Source organism: Carlito syrichta, unplaced genomic scaffold (assembly GCF_000164805.1).
Source record: "Carlito syrichta isolate Samal-C Ts95f unplaced genomic scaffold, Tarsius_syrichta-2.0.1 Scaffold303374, whole genome shotgun sequence".
Lineage (NCBI taxonomy): Eukaryota > Metazoa > Chordata > Mammalia > Primates > Tarsiidae > Carlito > Carlito syrichta.
In genome coordinates, this window is record NW_007247470.1 from 106,533 (window position 1) to 129,348 (window position 22,816).

The 22,816-nt window shown below is 48.6% G+C and overlaps 1 protein-coding gene across 4 annotated transcripts in view; it reads left to right on the forward strand.

The window, feature by feature from the left end:
- Nucleotides 1-16,517, forward strand: part of PARK7 (Parkinsonism associated deglycase) — a 20,557-nt gene extending 4,040 nt beyond the window's left edge. For all 4 annotated transcript variants that reach the window (XM_008058514.2, XM_008058515.1, XM_008058511.1 and 1 more), the window contains exons 3-7: nucleotides 1,467-1,568; nucleotides 4,330-4,389; nucleotides 5,240-5,309; nucleotides 9,498-9,584; nucleotides 16,143-16,517. In XM_008058514.2, coding sequence (XP_008056705.1) covers nucleotides 1,467-1,568; nucleotides 4,330-4,389; nucleotides 5,240-5,309; nucleotides 9,498-9,584; nucleotides 16,143-16,303 — 480 coding nt within the window. In that variant the 3' untranslated portion in view covers nucleotides 16,304-16,517. The remainder of the gene's footprint in view (nucleotides 1-1,466; nucleotides 1,569-4,329; nucleotides 4,390-5,239; nucleotides 5,310-9,497; nucleotides 9,585-16,142) is intronic.
- The last annotated feature ends 6,299 nt before the right edge of the window (nucleotides 16,518-22,816 follow it).

Consider the following 22,816-nt stretch of genomic DNA (forward strand, 5'->3'; position numbering starts at 1 on the left):
AAAAAAAAAAAAAAAAAAAAAAGAAATAGAGATACATGTTGATCTGGTTGATTCACTTAAAATTGCTGCTTGGTGTTACACTATGTGAACATGCCACAGTCTATCCATTCTTCTAAATACAGCATCACAATGCTGTAATAAAGGAGAATGGGTATAGGTTTGGAAAAATCTACAAAGAGTGCTGCAAGTATATTTCTTTAAAGCATTTGCTTTTTCTGAAATGAGTCAGGCTAGGCGTGGTGGCTCAGGCCTCTAATCCCAGCACTTTGGGAGGCTGAGGCAAGAGGATTGCCTGAGCCCAGGGGTTTGAGAACAGCCTGGGCAACATGGCAAAACCTCGTCTCTGCAGTAAATAAATTAGCTCTGCGTGGTGGCATGTGCCTGTAGTTCCAGCTACCAGGGAGGCTGAGGTAGAAGGATTGCCTGAGCCCAGCAGGTCGAGTCTGTGGAAACTGAGCGTGCCACTGTACTCCAGCCTGGGGACAGAGTGAGACTCCGACTCAAAAAAAAAAAAGAAAAAGAAATGGGTCTCTAGTAGTCTCTCTTCTGGGAATATACCCGGAAGAAATCAAATTATGTAATATTCTCGTGTAAGTTTCCTTGTGCAAATGTACAGAAGTTTTTTTCCAGGTTATATACCTAAATGTGAAATTGCTAGGCCAGAGAGCAGGCTTTGCCAAGTTGCTTTCCAGTGTACCAATTTGTAGTCCCACCAGCAGTGTAGGAAAATCCCCACGTTCCAGTACCAGCCCTTAGAGTTGTTAACGTTAACAGTTTTTCAAGATAAAGTATATTTCATTGTTTTAACTTGATTCCTACCTTAGAAAATATCATGATGTTCAAGTGGCATCAGTAACCTTGCAAGATTGATGATTTTTTATTTTAATTTTAATTTTTGAATCGGAGTCTCCCTGTCGCTCAGACTGGAGTTTAGTTGCACACTCATGGCTACTGCATCCTCGACCTGCTGGGCTCAGGCAGTCGATTCTGCCTCACCCTTCCAAGTAGCTGGGACTATAGGTGCATGCCACCACACCCAGCTAAAAATTTTTTTTTAATGTAGAGACAAGGTTTCATCAAGTTGCCCAGATTGGTCTCAAACCCCTGGACTCAGGCAGTCCTCTTGCCTTAGCCTCCCAAAGTGCTAGGATTACAGGCGTGAGACACTGCACCTGGGTATCATATAACTTACCACCCAAACTCCAGCAGTTAGGGGAGAAAGGGCATTCTAACTGCACAGGGTGCCAGAACAACAGTTATAAATCATATCTGTCCCAGGCAAACGAGAACAGACCTAGTTATTACATATATTTAGCCAGTGTATTAGCTTAAATTCAGCATGCTTTTGTTGCAGTATTTCCTGCTAAGTTTCTTTAACATGGGGAAGCTGTTACTCTAAATTGAAAATGTTACTCTAAATTGACATTTCAGTGATCTTAAATGTCATGATGATGTCTTTCTCGTAGATTAAGGTCACTGTTGCGGGCCTGACTGGAAAAGACCCAGTGCAGTGCAGCCGTGATGTTGTTATCTGTCCTGATGCCAGTCTTGAAGATGCAAAAAAAGAGGTTTGTTCTCCAGGCACGGAGTTATTCCTTCGTATGCTGCTTCGTTATTTCCTGAAATGTCTTTGGCTGTATCTAAGCCTGGACTTGTTTCAAGAAATTATTTTGCTTGGATGTCTTTCCTCTAAACTAAATTGGGAAGATGAGGATTTGCTGTTCTACCCAGTATCTATGGAACTTGGCAGCTGCTTGACACCACCTGTGCTGGGGGCGGGGTTGGGGGCACATTGTTCTCCCGTCAGTGTTCTGGGTCCACAGGCATCCTCACCTCCTCTTCCACACTCCCACCTGATGTAGGAGTACCAGTGACCACATGTCCCACCTGTCTCGTGTTCTTTTTCCTAAAGCTGCCTTTTCCTTTCCTTCTTCATTGACATGGATGTTGTTGTGTGGTTTGCTTGACGTGGAACCACTCATACTTGGTTAGTGGCTGGATTAAGAGAGGAGCAAGTGTTCTACTTAAATCTTAGCACCTGGTCAGTATCATTAGAATTGGGGTTCTTGCTTGCCTTTAAGGGCAGTGGGCACTTTTGGGAATCTCTCACGAGCTAAAATCCCTTTCCTTGGAAACCTGCTTGCCCACAGACCCTTTGGCACCCCTGTCACAGGGTCAGGGTGACAGGAGTGTGCCCTGTACCCTCTGGAAGGGGAGTCATGGCAAGAGAGGAGGCAGGGCTGGCCCACAAATGCCTGGGTGTGCCCTGCCTAGAACCCAGTGTGGTTGCCCACGCTGAGCTGTCGTCAAATGCTTCAAAGAAAATTTATTCCTTTCTAATAAATTCAAATATGCTGTTACTGGATTGTGAAGAGTTAGAATATTGGTGTTTTGCATATAAGTTTTTGAAGCTTTGTAAAGAGTATGCTGAAGTGAGAAGTTGAAGTAAATACTCCTCTCTGTTCTTTTTGTGTCTTGTGGTGTCTGGGTATTTTAGAGCAGTCACTGCCTTTAAAAAAAAACAAACTTTTATTTTTTAAGTTGGACAGTTTCTGGACATATTAGTTGTACATAATAATGGTTCATATTATTATCCTCTTTTTAGCCATTTAAAATGATACGATATATTATTAACTGTAGTGACTCTGCATGGTATGCAGCACCAGCCACACTCCTCCTGTCTGGCTGGACTTCTGTATCCCTTACTAAATCTCTTGCTGTGCTTCCCTTCTCCCTGCTTTCCCAGCTTCTCGTATCCTCTGTTCTACTTTTTATTTCCATGGGATCAGCTTTGTTTAGCTTCCACATATGCGTGAGAGCATGTGGTGTTTAACTTTCTGTTCCTGGCTTATTTCACTTAACGTAATGTCCTCCAGTTCATCCATGATGCCATTAATGACAGAATTTCATCCTTTTTTATGGCTGAATAGTATTCCACTGTGTGTATATTCATTTTCTTTATTCATTTGTGTGTTATTAAACACTTGGGTTGATTTCTTGCTTTGGTGGTTGTGAATAATGCTGCAATAAACATGGGGTTGCAGATGATATATTCATTTTCTTTCCTTTTGTTAAATACTCAGTGGTGGGATTGCTGGATCATATGCTAGATCTGTTTGTAGTTGAGGAAGTGGTTGCCTTGTGTATTTATCATTCAGTTTAGATTCTAAAAGGAGTGAAATAAATTCTATACTTTTTAGTTTTGAGTGTTGTTTGGTTTTAAAATAGCAGTAGGATGTTTATGGTCTTAAAAAGTAATTCTAAAAAGTATATGTTGCACTAAATATGTACTAAGTGTTCATTTTGTATTCTTTTTAAATGCTACATTTTTAACCTCTTTTCAACATTTTAAAGTATTAAGACAATTTCCATTTTGTCGTTTTAGCAAGTTTGAAATGAATTAGATTTGGGATACTCAAATATTCTCCCAGTTCTAAGTTAATTTTTTTTCTGTGTCTTTTACTTAATATTAGCTTTTCTTTTGATTTTTATAACTCCTGGGCCAGGTTTGGTGGCTTAGCCTGTAATCCCAGCACTTTGGGTGGCCAAGGTGAGTGGATTGCCTGAGCTGCGTGTTCCAGACCAGCCCAGGCAACTTGGTGAGACCTCGTCTCTACAATTGGGAAAAAAAAAATTTCCTGGTTTGGTAGCGCATGCCTGTAGTTCTGGCTACTTAGAAAGCTGAGACAGAAGGATTGCCGGAGCCCAGCAGGTTGAGGTTGTGGTGGTCGTGAGCGTGCCGCTGCATTCCAGCCTGGGCGACAGACTGAGACGACAACTCAAAAAAATAAATAAATAAAACCACCAAGTGCATTGTTATTGAAGAATAATTCACATACTGTAGGCAGATCCAAAGTCGAAACATGGAGTGTCCCTTCTCATTCCTTGTCCCTGTCGCCGTCACCATGCATACGCCTCGGTCAGCAGCTGCAGTCTCCTGTGCCTGCGACTGCCACACACACAGCTGTGGGGCAGTGTTTGTGCAGCGTTTATCCACATGCATATACACATCCACACACACATGTGCTTTTTTTTGGTCTTTTTACAAGAATGAGATGCTGCCACTCCCACTCTGCAACATGGCCATCCGTTCCTGCTTCTCTGTACAGACTTTCTGTGTTCTTTGCTACGTCCAGCAACATTCCATTACATGGCTACACCCTCGTTTATTTAACTGCTCTCCTGCTGGCAGATGCTTGGACCATCCCCTGTGTTTCACTTGTGTCCCACATTTAAAATAGGAAAGTGTTATTGGACTGTCACTTAGGAGAACAATGGAAGTGAATGTTTTCACTTTTTCACTTCCTTTGACTTTTTAAACTGTTACAGGGACCATATGATGTGGTGGTTCTTCCAGGAGGTAACCTGGGTGCACAGAATTTGTCTGAGGTAAAAACTCTACTCGCTTATCCCTCAATAAAGCTGGGGGAGGGGGGCTAGAACTCTCAAGAAAGGATTTCAGCATCTGTTTGTGTACTGTTGATTTTCTTGTTATTTGGGTATTTCAGGGAAGAGCTGTGACTAAAACAGAAACAAAAAAATTAACAAAATGGTGTTGTAGCCTTAACTGAAAAAAATTCCTTTTAATAACATTTACAAAGGAAGCAAGTGAAGACAATCCAAGATAAAACGACTTGCTTGTTTCTCCCAGCAGCAGGAGAATGATTTGTTTGTATGTGTTGGGAGGGATTAAGATAGAAAATAAGAGGCTAGCTGTCCACTCAGCAGTGGGGTGGGGAGAGGCTGGAGCTGCCAAGCATGACAGATACTATCAGTAGAAGCCACTGGCGTTCATTTTAGGTGGGAGCATGAGGGGCCAGCGGGCATGGGTCACACAGGTGGAAATACGCGTGAAGTGGGTGAGACAGACCTGCTCGAGTCTGCCCTCTCTGCCGTCTGAAAACACCCGAAACGCTACCCCCTCCCCTTTGTGTCCTCCTGGGAGCGCAGGTGGCAAGGGTCCCAGGCCAAGTGTGCCCAGGGAAGTTACTTCTCTCCCCATATCTTTAAACATGGAGGAATGCCTTTCTCTTATGATAATGCCTTGCCTGGGTTCAAGAATATAGACACATTTTCGATTTGAATTTGATCATTTTATATTAATGATTTTGAGATGTCATTAGAAAATAGACCAAAGATCTTGTGGTTTGAGCTAAAGTCAGATTCTGCCAGTTTCCTAGCAAGAGGCTGGTTTGTGGCTTCGTGATAACTTGGCGCGTTTCTGGATTTCTTCACCCAGTCTGCAGCCGTGAAGGAGGTCCTCAAGGAGCAAGAGAGCAGGAAGGGGCTCATAGCGGCCATCTGCGCAGGTAAGGGCGCGTGCCCGGGGGTGTCCTGGGGACGGGACCTTCACGGGAGGCTTTTCTTCCAGATAGTTCCTCCCCTTCCTACAACATCAAGGGCTTCTGTGTTGTTATGTTTAGCTTGGGTGGCATGAGTTGGTGTCATTGCAGACATGAGGACAATTGTTCCATTTCTGTTCTCCACGCCTTTGGTCTACACTCTGTGAAACTCAGCATTTTCCGTGTTTGGTTGACCTCGGGGGAAAATCAGGCCCTCTGGAATTCAGTAAACAGCTTGTTACAGCAAATCTCTGTGCCAGAAAGTCTTCCTGCCAGCACCCAGTCAGCAAGAACTTGTCAGGCGTAAACATAACAACTCTGCCCTGCGCTTGCCCTGCAGCCTGAGAAGCCCTGGGGTGCTTTCCGCCTGCCTCCCTGGGCATTTTCTGATTCTCAGTGTTGCGTGGTCTTGGACGGCATACTATCTGCCACATAATTTGGAATCTGGTTACTCGGTGCTTCATAGATATCCCCCGTCATTGTAAGCTTAGTCATAATCTGTTTTCTGTACCATTTTAAAATCTGTTCTTGTTGCTTTAATAGCAGATGGTGTTCTGCCATATTGCATTTTTTCCATAGTGTCATTTTTTGCCAGTGCCTTCCTTGTTGGAAGTCTTTATTAAATGCTTATCAGGCAAGAGAATGAATAAACTAATGAATGAATGGATGGTTTGATATCTTGTTCTATACAATAGACTTTTAAAAGAAGTTATAGGGTGCTGTGGTGCATGCCTGTAGTCCCAGCTACTTGGAAGGCCAAGGTAGATGGATCACTGAAGCCCAGGAGCTTGAATCCAGCCTTGGCAACATGGCCAGATCCCATCTCTTTTTTATTTTTTATTTATTTATTTTTTTATTTGGAGTCTCACTCTGTTGCCCAGACTGGAGTACAGTGGCCACTTCCGGCCACCTCAGCCTTGACCTGCGGGGCTCCGGCGATCCTTCCACCTCAGCCTTCCAAGTAGCTGGAACTACAGGCGCGCGCTACCACGCCCGGCTAGTTTTTTATTTATTGTAGAGATGAGGTCTCGCCAAGTTGCCCAGGAGGGTCTCGAACCCACGGGCTCAGGCAATCCACTCAGCTCAGCCTCCCAAAGGCGCGGGATTACAGGCTGAGCCACCGAGCCCGGCCCCATCTCTTTTTAAATTTTTATTCTTTTACATTTATTTTTCTTTAGAGATGGAGGTCTTACTGTGTTGCCCAGACTGGTCTCCAACTCCTGGCCTCAAGTGATCCTCCTGCTCCAGCCTTCCAAAGTGTTGGGGCTACAGGAGTAAGCCACGATGCCTGATACCCATCTCTTAAAAAAAATTTTGGGTCAGAGATCCTAGGGATTTTAAGTTTTTTCAGGAGTTTGTACAGTCGACGCAGACGCTGCTAAAATGTTATTTGCCTTTTTCCTTGTTCTCCGTGAAGGAGTGGCATCAGAGTGCAATGCTGCTGTCATGCGGGCATGGCATGTGCGCATGTGTTCTTGTGTTTCAGAAAGTTCTCAGTCTTAGTTTGTAATATGGTAGGTATTGTTGGATGTAATGCACATAACAGCTAAGGGGATCCTGAGACCCACATATTTGAGAACTGTAGTGTGAGGAACTGGGAAGGACCATGTGGTGACCACCCTGGCAGGCCCTGAACTTGGGCTCACCGCAGGAGTCCCCACCAGCCTCTTGACCTGCCCTGAGGCTCAGGGAGTTTGTCTCTGCTGAAGGGTGCTGCAGTCAGCACTGCAGCCCAAGCAGTTGCACCCCTCTTTGGGGAGAAGGTGGTCCTGTTCCTTTGGCTTTCTCTGACGAGTTTGCTGCCGTGAACCTAGCCTTGTTCTTAGGTCTTTGACCAAAGGAAGGAAGGAAGGGTTAGGGCTGGGTTTGCTCCCTTGTGGCTTTGCTTAAAGTAAGGAACACATATCACTGCTGTGCCCTGAAGGCAGCACCAGTCAGCCACATCTGGTTCACCGCTCAGCACTCAGGCTGGCATGCATGCTATCTACCCAGAAGCTTGGACCTTGCAGTAGTTTGAATTGACATTAAAAAATAAGCAGCAGCCTAGCAACGTGTTTATACTACTGAGTGTCCTGCACTGCTGTTCTGGGTGTTGTGCAAAAAACAGGAGAAGGTGTGATCTTGAGCTGAGTTGAGATGCCAGGTGATGGGATCAGGACAGGAATGATGGAAGACGTTTAGATTTTTAAAGTTGGCAAACAGGAAAATACGGTGATTGTTCTGAAGTGTTGCAGTTTGGAACTGGAAACTTTTTTGAACAGAAGGAATATTAGCTTAGCTCTTAATGTTGCGTGAATTAGAAATTGGAAGACTATCTTGAGAAGAAAATTAAATGAGATTAACTTTGAGTGGGGAGAGGGGAAGCAAGCACAGAGGTGAAGGAGTGGACAGCTGCCAGGTGAGATGTGGGGTCTAGGTCTGGGGCACCAGTGGCCTCTGGTGTCTGGCCCGGGTGCTGTCTCTGCAAGCTCCACAGGGTGGAGCCGTTGGTCTTGGCCTCTTGCTGCGGAAGGCGATTTGGTTGGCTTCTTCCTCTGTAGTGCAGATGCAACGGCACTGACATCTCAATAATAGCGTATAGTACTGGTTGTCTAATTTCCTAGTAGGGCTCTTAAGCCCCAGAAGCGGGAATGATGAGATACCGTGATGAGTAAGACATCAACAAATTCCTGCATCCACCTGTCATGTGGGTGAGACGTCATTGTAGGCAGCAATTTTGTCACCTTGAAGGGAGCAGTCTCAGCATCCTCACTGGCTGCTGACTGCCCTCCTCACTGGAAGGTTGTCTGTCACAGTTTACTTTGAAATATAAGATTGTATAGGAATTTCTTACTGCTTGAAAATCTTACCGAGTAAAAACAGTGGTAGTTATTCCATTTTTGCAGACCTAAAATTTGCTGCCATAATAGCTGCCTTGTACGTAGGATAGAAGTAATGTGGAGGGGACTTATTTGAAATTTTGGTTTAAGAGCTGGTAGTCAGGACCTGGTCTGAAACTGACTCCTGATACTAGGCAAAAACCTTATGTAATTAGGTGGTTTGTGTGATCTTCCTGCTTGTAACACTCTGGTCTGAGTAGTGTATGTGTGTATTATGTAACTACATCTTCCTTGGAGTTGTGTTGAAAAATGAAAGGTTAGTTAGGACCAAGTCTTCAGGTCTGCTGAAGCTAAAAGCGTCCAGACTGGATCACAGGCTTATAGCCACGTCCACTGCCATAAGCATTTAGATTAGGGTGCTATCCTAAGTGTGACGTGAAGCCTTAGAAAATTTTGAATTTGTGACTTAGAGGAAAAAAAGGTAAAATAAGTACTTTGTAAAAAGTTTTAAGATAAAATAACAAAGATATAACCTTTTTTGGTTTTAATTCTTATTTGAAGGCCATTACATACAAAATGTGCTGTGATTATCACTGAAACTGACCATTTTCAGTGAAGACATTTGGATAAAAATCTCAAGTTAGTACCTGCCCATTTTCAAAGGCTTCATTTTAAGAAGCAAGGCGTGGAATGTCCTGCAGTGACATTTGGGCGTGGTTCTTTGCTCAAGTTGTCATGATCGAGTGATGCTGGTGCCTTGTATCTCAGATTCTGGGCATTTCACAGAGTCTCCCATCCATTTAACAATCCCACCACCCATATATTTGGATGCGTGGATGGATGCATGAATGAGTGTTAATTTTCCATTTTTTGTTTTCAAGTAGAAAATAAAATTATAAAATAGCAATAAGACAAAGTTCACAGAGTCCTGCTTGCCTTTGACATGTCACTAATCTTTGCTTTTGCTGAGAGTAAGGTCAGAAGTATGCCCCACCCTGAGGCTCCCATCCCCTGGTACGTCTTGTTCCTATTCTGGGGGTGGGCGGGGTGAGCACATTTTGTTTATGTGTGTGTGCTCTTCTGGTATCAAGGTACATCCTTTTGACTAGGAGGTTGTTGGTGTATTTTGAGTTTGTATGCTTTTGCCAGATGTGCTCAACAAATGGTTTGTTGTAAGTGAACTTTACCTCTTATGCTAAGCAGTGTTTAATTTCAGAATCTCAGCAATGTTTTGGGTAAGAACTTTGATTTTGAAGAATCTGCTTGCTGTTGCAGTTTTTAAAACATGAGTTTTGCTGTGTACGCACTTAGATCTTTTTATTCATCTTATTTTCAGGTCCTACTGCTCTGTTGGCTCATGAAATAGGTTTTGAAAGCAAAGTTACAACACACCCACTTGCTAAGGACAAGATGATGAATGGAAGTAAGTATGTGCTTGTATTTTAATGGACAAAAAGGGTCTCAGAAACAAGCTGTAGTTCAGGGTTGTTCCCTAGCCAGTGTGACCCAACACAGAGCACATCTCTGTGGGCTGAGGCTGCTAGGACTTTGCATGTTCTGCCTTCCCTGGCTGTAGGTGGGACCTGCTGGCCTCCATGTGCCTGTGATCCAGTCTAGACGCTTTTAGCTTCAGCAGACCTTAAGACTTGGTCCTAACTAACCTTTCATTTTTCAACACAACTCCAAGGAAGATGTAGTTACATAATACACACATACACTGCTCACCAACCTCTGCCTGTGCCGTGACAGGGGCTTGCCAGCCTCCATGTGAGCCATGATGGGTGTTTGCCGGCCTCTGCTTGCGCGATGATGAGGGTTTTGCCAGACTCCACGGGCACTGTGAGGGCTGCCTTGCCAACCTCCACCTGCGCCATGTTGGGGGTTCACCGACCTCCATGTGAGTCATGACAGGCTCGCTAGTCTCCTTGTACACTGTGACGGGCATGTGGGCCACACCAGAAGCCAGCTAGATCCTGACCATCGCAGGTGGAAATAATTGTGACATGCCAGTTCAGCTAGTATTTTTACTAACTACTTAGCCAACTCCCAGAGGGTAAATTTTAAACCTCGGCAGCAATTTCAGAAAGTACCCTTTTCCCCTTTGTCCAAAGTAAAATGGACATTGCTTTCTTCACTCAGAGAACACCTCAGTGGCAGACTTGTTTCTTTGTAGCATGTTTCTTTTTAAAGATCAGCTAGACATTTCATTTTTATTAATCTATTTTTGTGAAAGCAATTTCTGTTCATCGTAAAAATTGTAAACAATACCAGCCTGGGCAACACAGCAAGACCTCATCTCTACAAAAAAAATAGAACAATTGGCCTGGCGTGGTGGCAGTATGGGAGGCTGAGGCAGGAGGATCACCTGAGCCCAGGAGGTTGAGGCTGTGGTGAGCCGTGATTGGGCCATGCACTCCAGCCAGAGTGACAGAGTGAGATCCCAACTCAAAAAAAATTTTTAAAAAGGCAGATAGTAGAGATGAGGGATAAAGTGAGCCGAGTCAAGTATCCTTTCTTTTCTGCACCCCTCCCTGTTTCTCAGAGGTCACTCTGTTAAAAGTTGCTTGGGTAATTAATGAGATCTCCTTAGTGTACTGCCTGCCATTGACTTTTTTGGTGAATGTTGTATGTTGTGCTGTTTTCCCGGTACTCGTAGATTCAGATTTGCTGTGTCTCATGCAGTGCTGTTGTGGGTCCTGGGTTAGAATGCATCATGTGCAGTCAGCACTCTTGTGGGGATGGATGCAGAGCTGCTTTTCTGCCTTGCCCTTAAACCATGCCATCACACCATCCTTGAATGCTGCAGGAAGCACATCTAGAGCTCCCTTAATGTTGTGGGACATTTTTCATTACATTTTGTAGTCTTTTTTAAATTAATAAACTTTATTTTTTGGAGCAGGTTTAGGTTCACAGCAAAACTGAGCAGAAAGTACAGAGTTCCCATCCCCCCAGTATAGCCTCCTCATGTCACCATTCTGTATGGGGCGCGTTTGTTGTGGTCAGTGCACTTACCTGTATTTCCTGTGTCACTGTCACACAGTCTGTGGGCACATCAGGGTTCTCTCTTGGTGTTGTGCATTCTGCACATACTTGCATTTGATCCCAAGTAGTGTTTTCTTGAAAATATAAAATTTTATTTTAATTGCTAGAAAGATATTATGTTGGCTGGGCTTGGTGGCTCAGCCTGTAATCCCAGCACTTTGGGAGGCCGAGGCGAGTAAGTTGCCTGAGCCTGTGGGTTCGAGACCAGCCCAGGCATCTTGGTGAGACCTTGTCTCTACAATAAATTAAAAATTAGCCGGGTGTGATAGTGCATGCCTGTAGTTCTGGCTACTTGGAAGGCTGAGGCAGAAGGATCGCCAGGGCCCAACAGGTTGACGCTGGGGTGGCCGTGTGTGCCACTGCACTCCAGCCTGGGTGACAGAGTAAGACTCCAGCTCAGGGGGGAAAAAAATTAGGTTGTCATTAAAACTATCTTCATGAAAATGGATTTTTTTAAAAAAAAGTTCTGGCTTCTGGGCCTTCTCAGTACAGGAATTTAATTTACTTTGAGCTAATAGAGAGATTTTAGAGGGTTGGAAAGAACAGAGCTAGGCTCCCTTCATGACACACTCAGAAGGAGGATGCAGGTAGACCACCCAGCCCTCCCACCCCCGCCACCACCACCCCACCCTCTCACCCCACCCCCCATCCCCATCATCTGTGGGTGGCTGTTGTGCCTGTTTTAACACCTCAGAGACAGTGAGCAGTTAGGGTGATCAGGAGTAGAAAAAGACCAGGCCACCAGTGCTCGTAGCCTTGGAATTTACAAAGCATGCTCACCTGTGTTCTCTTGGGGACCCTCCTGGCCCGGTGCCCGGTAAGGCTGTGTCACATCCAAGTTCACAGGTGACAAGACTGAGATCAGAGGGGGAGGCCCAAGTTCAACCCAGCCCACTGTCTTGTGTCCAGTTCTGTCTGTCCATCCCCTTCTCTGCTGTAGTGAGGCCCCCACACAAACTTAAGTTACCAGATGTTGAATTTAGTCAGTTAGTCCTATTATGAGAAAAAAATGTAGCTGGGCGCAGTGGCTCATGCCTGTTATCCCACCACTTTAGGAGGTGGAGGCGAGAGGATTCCCGAGCCCAGGGGTTCAAGACTAGCCTGGGCAATTTGATGAGACTTCATCTCTACAGTAAGTCAAAAAATTAGCCAGGTGTGATAACCTGCACCTGTGGTTCCAGCTACTGGAAGGCTGAGGCAGAAAGATCGCTTGAGCCCAGCAGGTTGAGGCTGTGGTGGCCGTGAGCATGCTACTGGACTCCAGCCTGGGCAACAGAGTGAGTCTCCAATCAAAAAGAAAAAGAAAAAAAGATGTGTGTAATTTCTGCATATTCTGGCAGTTGGGACTGTGATCATCACCGGAGTCTGCTCTGCAAAGCCCTTCTTGTCCTTGTCATGAACTTAGAGATGGAGATGAAATCTCAGACAAGCAATCCAATCTGAAGAGCACAGTCTTTTTAAAAGTTCCTCAGGTTTTAGGCTAAGTAAGTTCTAACTGTGATGTCTTCTGTTTTAATTGGCTGTTTTTGGAAGCATCTGATGGGTCACAGAGCTGAGCCTGAAATGCAGGGTCTCCAGAGCCTGATGTCGTGGGAGTGGCCCCCTGCTCACCGTGGGCAGGCTCCTTAGTCTCTCTGAGCCTCAGCTGCACCTGCTCCAGGATTATTGGTACAAGGCTGCCCTCACCCAGCTCCCATCTGTGTTGGTAACACTACTCTGTAGCACTGCTTGTTAGGTTGGTATCATTCCCATTTGATAGGTCAGGTAGCTACTGAATGACAGGCCTGGGATTTGACCCCAGAGCAGCTGTGCTCAGGAGCCTGCTGACAGGTTTTCTGGACTCAGGTCCCAGGTGGCCACCCAGCTGCATATAGCTTCAATAGCCATGACTGTACCTGTAGGACTTGACTTGCAGAAACAGCAGCCTGGACGTGGCCCCAGACCTTCAGCTGCCGACCTGGGTCCTGAGCCCCCAAGAGACTCCCTGACTTTGGTGTCTTTGCTTAAAGTTAAAAAATGCCTGCTGCCGGTGTGAATGTGAGGTATAAAGTGTGTAACTTCAGCCAGGCTCGGTGGCTCAGCCTGTAATCCCAGCACTTTGGGAGGCCGAGGCTAGTGGATTGCCTGAGCCTGCGGGTTCGAGACCTGCCTGGGCAACTTGGCGAGACCTCGTCTCTACAATAATTCAAAAACTTAGCCGGGTGTGGTAGCGCGCGCCTGTAGTTCCGTCTACTTGGAAGGCTGAGAGAGAAGGATCACTGGAGCCCAGCAGGTCAAGGCGGCGGTGGCCGGGAGCGGCCGCTGCACTCCAGTCTGGGTGACAGAGTGAGACTCCAACCCAAAAAAAAAATGCGTAACTTCACCCAGGTTCAGAAGCCCAGCTGGGAGTTTGCACAGGCACCCTGCGCCCTCCCTCCTGTCCCCTCCCCCAACACCTTTCCCCCCTCCCCTTTCTCCTGCACTCTCCCCACTGCGTCCTACCCAGTACCATTCTCCTCACCTCCCACACCCTTTCTCCTGATTCTCCCCCCATACCCTTCCCCCCTGCCCTTTACTCTGCTCCCCACCCACGTCTGCTTGTGTTTCTTCGTGGACACCACTAGGTGGTGCAGTTGACAGATACAAGCCTTTTGCTTGTCCTGGTTGAAATTCTGAAAAGAGCCATAGGACTTCTGAGCATGAATAGCCAGCGTAAACCCTGTTAGTGACATTTTGCCACAGGGGTGGTGTTGCGTGAGCCTCACGGTCACCTTGCTGGTCCCAGACTCGGTAGGCAGTGTTCCGGCAGCTCAGGAGACCCCTGGCTGTTTCTCCAAGCTGGAGCTTAAAATCTACCTGACCTGGTTGACCATCAGCACATAAGGCTGGGTGACAAAAGCCTTCCCCCCCAGACTAGGGACCCTCTTTGTCTCTCTGCTAGTATAAATGTGAGATGTGTGGTGTCCTGTACTCGGGTGTCTCAGTGGGTGACTTTTAGTGTGACACTGAGACCTGAGGTCCTGTGGGTGTTGCTGATCCACTCTGGAAGGAAATGACCGCAGTGTTGGCACATTGCTGCTGCCATAGGGGAGGCGGCTGGACAGGTTTATTTGTGTCCATCGAACAGGTGTTTCCTGAGCTCCTTGCTGGCGCCGGGGACTGGGAGCAGGAGCAGGCACGGGGGTGCCAGGCCTCAGGGTTCTGACCGTGGGCACTGCGTTGGGCGGGGTCAGGACATGAGCCTGCGGCCCGGCTGGAAATGGCAAGATTGCATGAGGAATTTTGTCAGCAGAAGCCCCAGCCCTCAATCCATCCTGTGTCCCCACACGACTAAGTGGTGTCCCCATCACCCTGTCTCCTGCCACGACAGCCGGTGTCATCCTTGAAGCCTGCCCACGTCCCATCCCTCACCAGGTCCTGGGCACTTTGATTCTAAGATGCATTTCCAGTCTCCAAGTTCTTGGTCACCGCGCTCACCAGCCCAGTTCGGCACCACCAGCCCCACGCCCTGCCTCCTAGCCAGCAGGTTTCTTCCTGCCTCCCTTTTGGTTCCATTCCCATCTGCGTGAAGGCCAGAACCCAGGGGCCTGTGAGCACTGCGAATGGAGTTCAGAGTAATCTCCAGGCATGGGGATTGGGCAGGGTAATTGGAGACCTTGGCTGTATGCTCTGGGAAGTTGGCTTTTGGGGTGAGCTTGAACTGGGGGTGCAGAACCACAAGGGAGGCTATAAAAATGAGAAATGCTTCCTCAGGGCAGTGGGTAGGCGTGGAAAGGAGAGGTTGAGTCAGGAATGGTTTGTTCGTTCAGCTCACACCTGAGGGCCACCGCCTTAGTGCCATCGATAGTGTCGGCCTCACGGGGTTAGGTGAAGGCCCAGCTCTATCAAAGAGTCCACAGCAGACAAGGAGGCAAATCATGTATGGATCGTGTCAGTGCAGGGAGGAAGATAAGGGCTTCAGCAATGGTGTGGACAGAGGGGCCTAAGAGGGCATGAGTACCTTTCAGAGGGGCTGAGACTGGGACTGGAAGGGAGGGGGCAGCGGGGAGGGCCCGGGCCAGGGCGCAGCCCTTGAGAAAGAACCTGTCATATCACAGAGAGCTCAGGTTGGGGTGTGGGCCAGCTGGGGAGGCAGGTGATGGCCTTGCAGAGGGCAGAGCCAGGGGAATTCCAGCTTTGGGACTAGCTGGGGGAGGGGGATGCAGGAGGCAAGTTGTCCCTGAGGAGTGAGCTTCTGCCTGCACCCCTGCCCTATGCCGCGGTGCTGGGACTGTCTTGAGGTGGCAGGGGGTGTGCGCTGCATGTGCTCATATGGTGGCCCCTGCCTTCAGCGCGTTTGTTGTGAAGCAAACATGTATGGTTGTTCTCATTCACTCTGACGTCTGCCTAACACTTTAAAGTTAAGCAGCTGAATTGAATTCATCCGTGTTTGTGTCATTTTATTTTTGTTTTGCTTTGTTTTTGATTAAAGGACTCAGTCTGTCACCCATGCTGGAGAGCAGTGGTGAAATGACAGCTCACTGCAGCCTCAACCTCCTGGGCTCAGGCCATCCTTCCGTCTCAGCCTTCTGAGTAGCTGGGACTACAGGCGAGTGCCACCATGGCTGGATTATTTTTATTTTTATTTTTGGTAGACACAGGGTCTTGCTGTGTTGTCCAGACTGGTCTTGAATTTCTGGACTCAAGCAGTTCTCTCGCCTTGGTCTCCCTAATTGTTGGGATTACAGGCATGAGCTACCCTGCCCGGATTTATGCGTCATTTTAACAGGTTTCCCTAACTCTTTGTTGTCATATCTTCACAAGGTGCTGCTGAGAGCTTGGTGAGCCTCGTGCATGTTTTTGAATGGCTGCAGTGCCAGGTTTTCTTAAAACGCCCCGAGACCAGTGCTGTGCTATCACAGTGTATGAGCTGCCAGGTTGCAGTCCACTAGGCCGTGACCCTCTTGTTTCCATCTCGCAGGTCACTATACCTACTCCGAGAACCGCGTGGAGAAGGACGGCCTGATCCTCACCAGCCGTGGGCCCGGGACCAGCTTCGAGTTTGCGCTGGCCATCGTCGAGGCCCTGTGTGGCAAAGAGGTGGCAGCACAAGTGAAGGCCCCACTGATCCTTAAAGACTAGAGTAGGGAATGCACCACCCGGCAGGGAAGTGTCCGTTGGCGCCATGCTCGCTGTCCATGCAGGAGTGGTGGTCACTCAAGAGGCCGCCTTGCCGCTGCTGCTGTGAAGTGTGGTTGTAGCGTAGCAGCTGCCAGGGGCTTCTCCACTCACAGGTTGTGTCTGTACATTTCTGAGCCTTGTTTGCACAATAAACAGGTCATTTAGCAAACTATGATTGTTCGTTCTTGTGTCTCATTTCTCTGTGAAACCAGTTTCATGACCAGCATTCTGTACAGCCCGCGACGGCCCCAAGGGAAGGTGTTCCACACAGCAAAGGGGGCAGTCACAAGCAAAGCTTGAGGGACGGCTGTTGCCTCCCATTTATCGTTCTTGTTTGTTTTTTGTTTTTTTAGGAATAGGCTCTCACTCTGTCGCCCAGGCAGTGGTATGACCATAGCTCACTGCTGCCTTGAATTGCTGGGTTCAAGTGATCTTCCCACCTCAGCCTCTCAAGTAGATGGGACTACAGGCATGTGCCACCACACCACACCTGGCTAGTTTTTAAAATTTTTTGCAGAGGTAGAGTCTCACTATGTTGCCCAGCCTTGTCTCAAGTAGTCCTCTCCCCTCAGCCTCCCAAAGTGCTGAGATTACAGGTGTGAGCTGCCATGTCCAGCCTCCTCCCGTTTATGGACTGTATTTTTAATGTGCTACTTAAAAAATACCAGTGAAATCGGCTGTGGTGGTGAATTTTTATACACCAGTTCCTCCCTGTCCATTGTGGATACAGTCATCAGATGGAATTGAAAACTTCTCAAGGTTGGCCCAAGGTCCGTTTTCCTTCCTCAGGTAATAGTGCTCAACACTTGCTGTGAGCCCCCCAGGTCCCACTGCATGGGCACGTGACCCAGGTCCAGCCAGTCAGAGCCTTCTGTGCCCCTGACTGCATGACCCAGGTGAGCTCGGTCAGTGATGTGGCTCAGTCCAAGGGCCTCCGGAGCCGCTGGTACTCTTCTGTGGCAGCGGCCATGGGGGTGCTCGGGAGCCACTGCAACCATTGTCCTATGTGGGAGGGACCTACCTGGGACTGGTCTGAGGCTACAGCCGGCTGTCCTGGTGGAAGGCAAGGCAGATGCTAACCTCTAGACATACAGGTGTGTAATTGCACATGACAGCACCGGGAACGATGATGGGGAGAACACCAAGCAGGGGAGGCCAAGGGAGGAATGGGAGGGGGCAGGGGCGGCCCTGAGAAAGCGGAAGGTTGAGCCGGCGCGGTCTTCAGCCCTCAGAACCTACCACGTGCCAGACTCTGTTGCTAGTGCTGGGACTGAAGCTGCCTTTGTCTTAGGAGCTCAAACTGAGAGACGAAAGTAAATTTTAAAATTCCTGTGTCCTAGGAGGGAAAGTGACGCGAGGTACAAAGGCCATGACGGGGTCTTCTGCACGAGGATGGAGAAGGGCTCTCCGTGAAGACGTCTTGGGGGAGGTCCGAGGAGCTCTGCGGGGAAGAAGCCCACAGGTGTCTGAGGAGTCAGTCGGGCAGAAGAAACAGGAAGTGCCAAGGTCCTGGGGTGGGAGCGTGCCAGGGCTCAGAGGAGGCCAGGGGGCAGCTGGGGAGTGGGGGACTCAAGAGAACCAGAGCCCCGGGCAGTTGTCAACATCCTGGCCTTGACTCGGAGACAGAAACTCCTGGAGCTCACTCTGTTCAGCAGGGACCTTTCAGGGAGCGGGCCGACTGGAGGAGCTGCTGGGTAGGGGGCTAGGTAGGGGCGGGTGACAGTGGCGGATGCCCACGTGGGGTGAGAGGAAGGGCCTCGAGGACCGCTACTGATCTCTGACTCGAACAAGGTTAAGTGGAGATTCGGGGGCAGAGCCGTTGTGGACGAGCTAGGGGTGGGTGAATCTGAGCTATCCGTAAAACACACTTTTGGTAGGAAGAAAAACTGGAACCCTGTTATATGGATATGTCACAGTTTGCTGATTGAAAGATCACTTCTGAGCCGGGCTCGGTGGCTCAGCCTGTAATCCCGCGCCTTTGGGAGGCTGAGGTGAGTGGATTGCATGAGCCCACGGGTTCGAGACCCGCCTGGGCAGCAAGACCTCATCTCTACAATAAATCAAAAAATCAGCCGGGTGTGGTAGCACGCGCCTGTAATTCCGGCAACTCGGAAGGCTGAGGCGGAAGGATCGCCGGAGCCCAGCAGGTCGAGGCTGCGGTGGCCGGGAGCGGTCACTGCACTCCAGTCTGGGTGACAGAGTGAGACTCCAACTCAAAAAAAAAAAAAAGAAAGATCACTTCTGAATGGAGAGCATCTGCTGACCTTTCCAGGCCAGCCTGGTGCCTTGCCAGTGGCCTCTACCTGAAAATGAGCTCCCTGGAATTTTCTGGCTATCTACAGGAAGGGAGATAGTGGAAGAGATAGGCTCTTCAAGTTTCTGTGCCCTCGGGGTAGCAGGAAAAGGTGTTTCCAGGTAGACATTTCTAAGAGAAAGCCAAGTCTTATCGGACCCCCGCCCCTGCCCCAGCAGCATTGCAGTGAAGATTTATTTCTCTACAGTGTTTGGGTGGGGTCCTCAGGAACCAGCTTTATCGAAACCTTGGGCCTGAATGACTAGCTTTTTTGATAACATTTTAAAAGCCTCCACCCCCTCTATCTGCCAGCTTCTTTCCTAGGCTGAACAAACCTGCTCTCTATCTCGCAGGAAGTTGAGGGGATGGCAAACAGACAAAGTGGGATACAAAGGGGCAGGACTTGAGAAGCGACCTGGAGCTGGCCGGGAGGTGTGTGGCGGCTGGCTTGACTGTGTCTCCTCTGAGCCTGGGTTCTCTCCCACCTTAAGGACTCCAGCTGCAGATCGGAGAGCCCATGTGGCTCACCCAGCATCACTTGGAGAGTCAGGAAGGAGACTGGGTCTCTTGCTGCCAGAGCTTGACTCCCTTGACTGACACTTCCCGTGGTAGCACCTGCCAGGCTTGTGCGGGGCAGGAGCCCTCGGCCCCCCCAGCGACCAAGATCCTGAGCCCTGGGCAGTGGTGACCAAGATCCTGAGCCCTGGGCAGTGGTGCCCTAGAGGAGTGATGGCGAACTGCTCTTCCAGAGGGAGATACGCTTCCGTAGTCCCCAATGGGGAAGGGCCAGGGCTTCCTGAATGCCTGCGGGGCATTGAGCCACCCCGGAGGTAAACCCCTGGTTAGGTTTTGTCACTGGTAGATGGATTTTCTTTCACACTTTTTTTTTTTTTTTTTTTGAGTTGGAGTCACTCGGTTGCCCAGGGTGGAGTGCCATGGCTCGCTCAAGGCCTCCACAGCGTCGACCTGCAGGGCTCTGGTAATCCTTCTGCCTCAGCCTTCCAAGTAGCTGGAACTACAGGTGTGCGCTACCGTGCCTGGTTAATTCTTGATATATTGTAGAGACGAGGTCTCACCAAATTGCCTGGTCTAGTCTTGAAGCCATGGGCTCAGGCAATCCACTTGCTTTGATCTCCCAAAATGCTGGGATTACAGGCTGAGCCACCGAGCCTGGCCTTCTTTTACACTTTATTCAAAAGAAATTCTATCCAAAGTCCCAAGAGGACTCACGTCATTCTGACCCTGTTTTTCTCTGCTCGTATGTGGACGCTGATGTGTCACATCATTCAACTCAGTCCAACCGACAACCCTACCCAGTGGTTGTTGGTGTTATCAATTCTAGAAAGAAGAAAAAATCCTAGTCTTTCTGGAGTTCAAGAACCCCTCTGTCCTACACCACAGGATTGTCCTAAGAATCAAAGGCAGCCAGGCATGTTGGCTCATGCCTCTAATCCCAGCATTTTGGGAGGCAGAAACGAGAGGTTTACCTGAGCTCCTGGGTTTGAGACCAATCTGGGTAAATTGGTGAGACCTCATTTTTACGATAAATTTTAAAAAAATTAACCAGTTGTGGTGCTACATGCTCATGGTTCCAGTTACTGGGAAGACTGAGGTGAAAGGATAGCCTGAGCCCAGCTGGTTGAGGCTGTAGTGACTGTGAGCATGCCACTGGCCACTGCCCTCCAGCCTGGGTAGATAGAGTGAGACTCCAACTCAAAAAAAAAAAAAAAAAAGGCTGCAACGGAGGCGGAGTACACTTTTTAAACAGTGAAACATTAAATGTCAAGTATGATTTTAGTGTAGCCAACTGTCAGAGTCTGGCTAAGCCTTCAGTATTCTAGAGTGTTGGTGTCCTAAGGCATGAGGAGAACATTACGTTCTCCTGCAGAATCATCTGTTGGTTTTAAAAAATGCCCTGCCCTTGCCCATGGCTCCCACGGAGCAGGAGTGCGCCTGACTGGCTCTCAACTGCCTTTCACCAGCCTTAGCACCTGCCCAACGCACGTGCGGGGTCTGTCTGCGAGGCGCAGAGGAAGGGGCCGTTCCTGTGCACTTCTGGGCTGGACTCACATGGGGGTACAGCAGGGGGGTTTCTTTGGAGCTGGCCCTTTCCCCAGACCCCAGCTGGAGCCCCAAGGTATCCAGGCTGGGACCGAGGGCTCGCTCTGTAGGGTCAATCGCTAAGGAAGGTCTTTGACACCACCACCATCCCATCATCATCTTCTTCACTTCCTGCAGCTCATAGGGGCTTTTTCTGGTTCCTAAAGGAGTCCTGGGCCAGCTGCAATCATCAGGTTAGATGCTTCTTCCCACAGGGCCACACACCTGCTAGGCCTCAGCAACTCAGCTACGTCACAAGGCTGCTTTTTTTGGTTTGTTTTTTCACTTCTTCATGTCATCTCATTCTCAGATTTTCTTTCTATAAAAGTTTGGTTTTTTTTTTGAGTCTGTCAACCAGGCTGAGTGCAGTGGCATGATCGTGGTGATCATGGTTCACAGCAGCCTCTATATCCCAGGCTCAGGCGGTCCTCCCACCTCAACTTCCTGAGTAGCTGGGACTACAAGCATGCACCACCATGCATAGCTAATTAAAAGAAAAAAAAAAATTGTAGAGATGAGATCTTGCTATGTTACCCAGGCTGGTCTCGAACTCCTGGACTGAAGCAATCCTCCAGCCTCAGCCTCCCAAAGTACTGGGATTACAGGCATGAGCCCCTGCACCCGGCCAATATTTTGTTTTTTAATTCCGCCTGCTCCTGGACATTTTTACTCTTAAAAATAACATTAGAATGGAAAGTGTATTGTCTTACAAAATAAAAAAGAAAAGACAAAATCGTGGGTAACAGAGAACTCTCCAGACACAAACTTTGGGTTGGCGATGATAAAATCTGGGGGGCTGTGTTGTGAGAGCAGCCAGGATCAACATGTTGACCTTATTAGATTCCACAGCTCTGCTTGAGTGGTTTTCTGTGAAGCCAGTCAGAGGTGAGTAAGCCACAAAAAGTGTGCTTGGCCCAGGTTTCTTCTTTCCAGGGGAGAATAATATTTCACAAAGTTTACCCAAGAGAAAGTTGTGCTTCCTTCTAGACCCAGATGGAATGTGGCCTGGTGTCAGTCCCTATTTGCCCTGTCCTGGAGGTCCTTCCTTCCGGCCCTCCCCATCTGTGGAGTGGAGGCCTCGAGTCCCCTGGCCTGTCTGGAGCCTGGGGCCCCACCTTGGTGTGTGGTCGGTTTTATAGAATGTGGGATTCTCTCCGTTTGCATTGCTGAATGAGGAGCCGAAGGAGGCCTGGTGACTGGGAGATAACTTGCTGGCCAGAGGCAGGTAAGAGGGTAATGAATGGGTAGCCATCTGCCGGTCTTGCCACAGACCACCCCTGGGATTCCGGCTCAGCCGCAAATTAGTGCAAGAACACGAAGCACAAGGGTCACAGGCAAGAATGAGGTCACCCCCTGTTCTAATACTCGGTTGCATGTCCACATCCCATCTCCAGCAATGACAGCCACCCAGCATGCTTACAACAGAGCCAATTACCTCCGGATGGCAGATAATGCTATGTCATCAGTCCATGAGGCAGCCAGCTCAGCGCCACCTGGGTCTTAAAGCACGCCGCTGAAAAATGTAATTATAGCTGGGTGCAGTGGCTCACACCTGTAATCCCTGCACTCTGGGAGGCGGGAGCGAGAGGATTGCCCGAACCCAGGGGTTTGAGACCAGCCCAGGCAATTTGGAGAGACCTCGTCTCTACAATAAATCAAAAAATTAAGGCCGGGCAGGTTGGCCCACGCCTATAATCCCAGTACTTTGGGAAGCTGAGGTATGAAGATTGCCAGAGTCCACGGGTTGGAGACCAGCCTGGGCAACTTGGCGAGACCTCATCTCTATGATTAAAAAAAAAAAAAATTAGCCAGGCATGGTGGCATGTACCTGTAGTTCCAGCTACTTGGAAGACTGAGGCAGAAGCAGGTCAAGGCTGCGGTGGCTGTGAGCGTGCCACTGCACTCCAGCCTGGGTGACAGAGTGAGACTCTGACTCAGGGGAAAAAAAAGTAATTATACGACAAATACATCAGTACCTGCTCATTGGAAGAGACTCAGATGACAGCGAGCTCGGAGGATAAGACTTCCACCCAGCCCCTCTGCTTTCCCCGGAGTCCCACCTCTGGTCTGTCTCCAGCCTT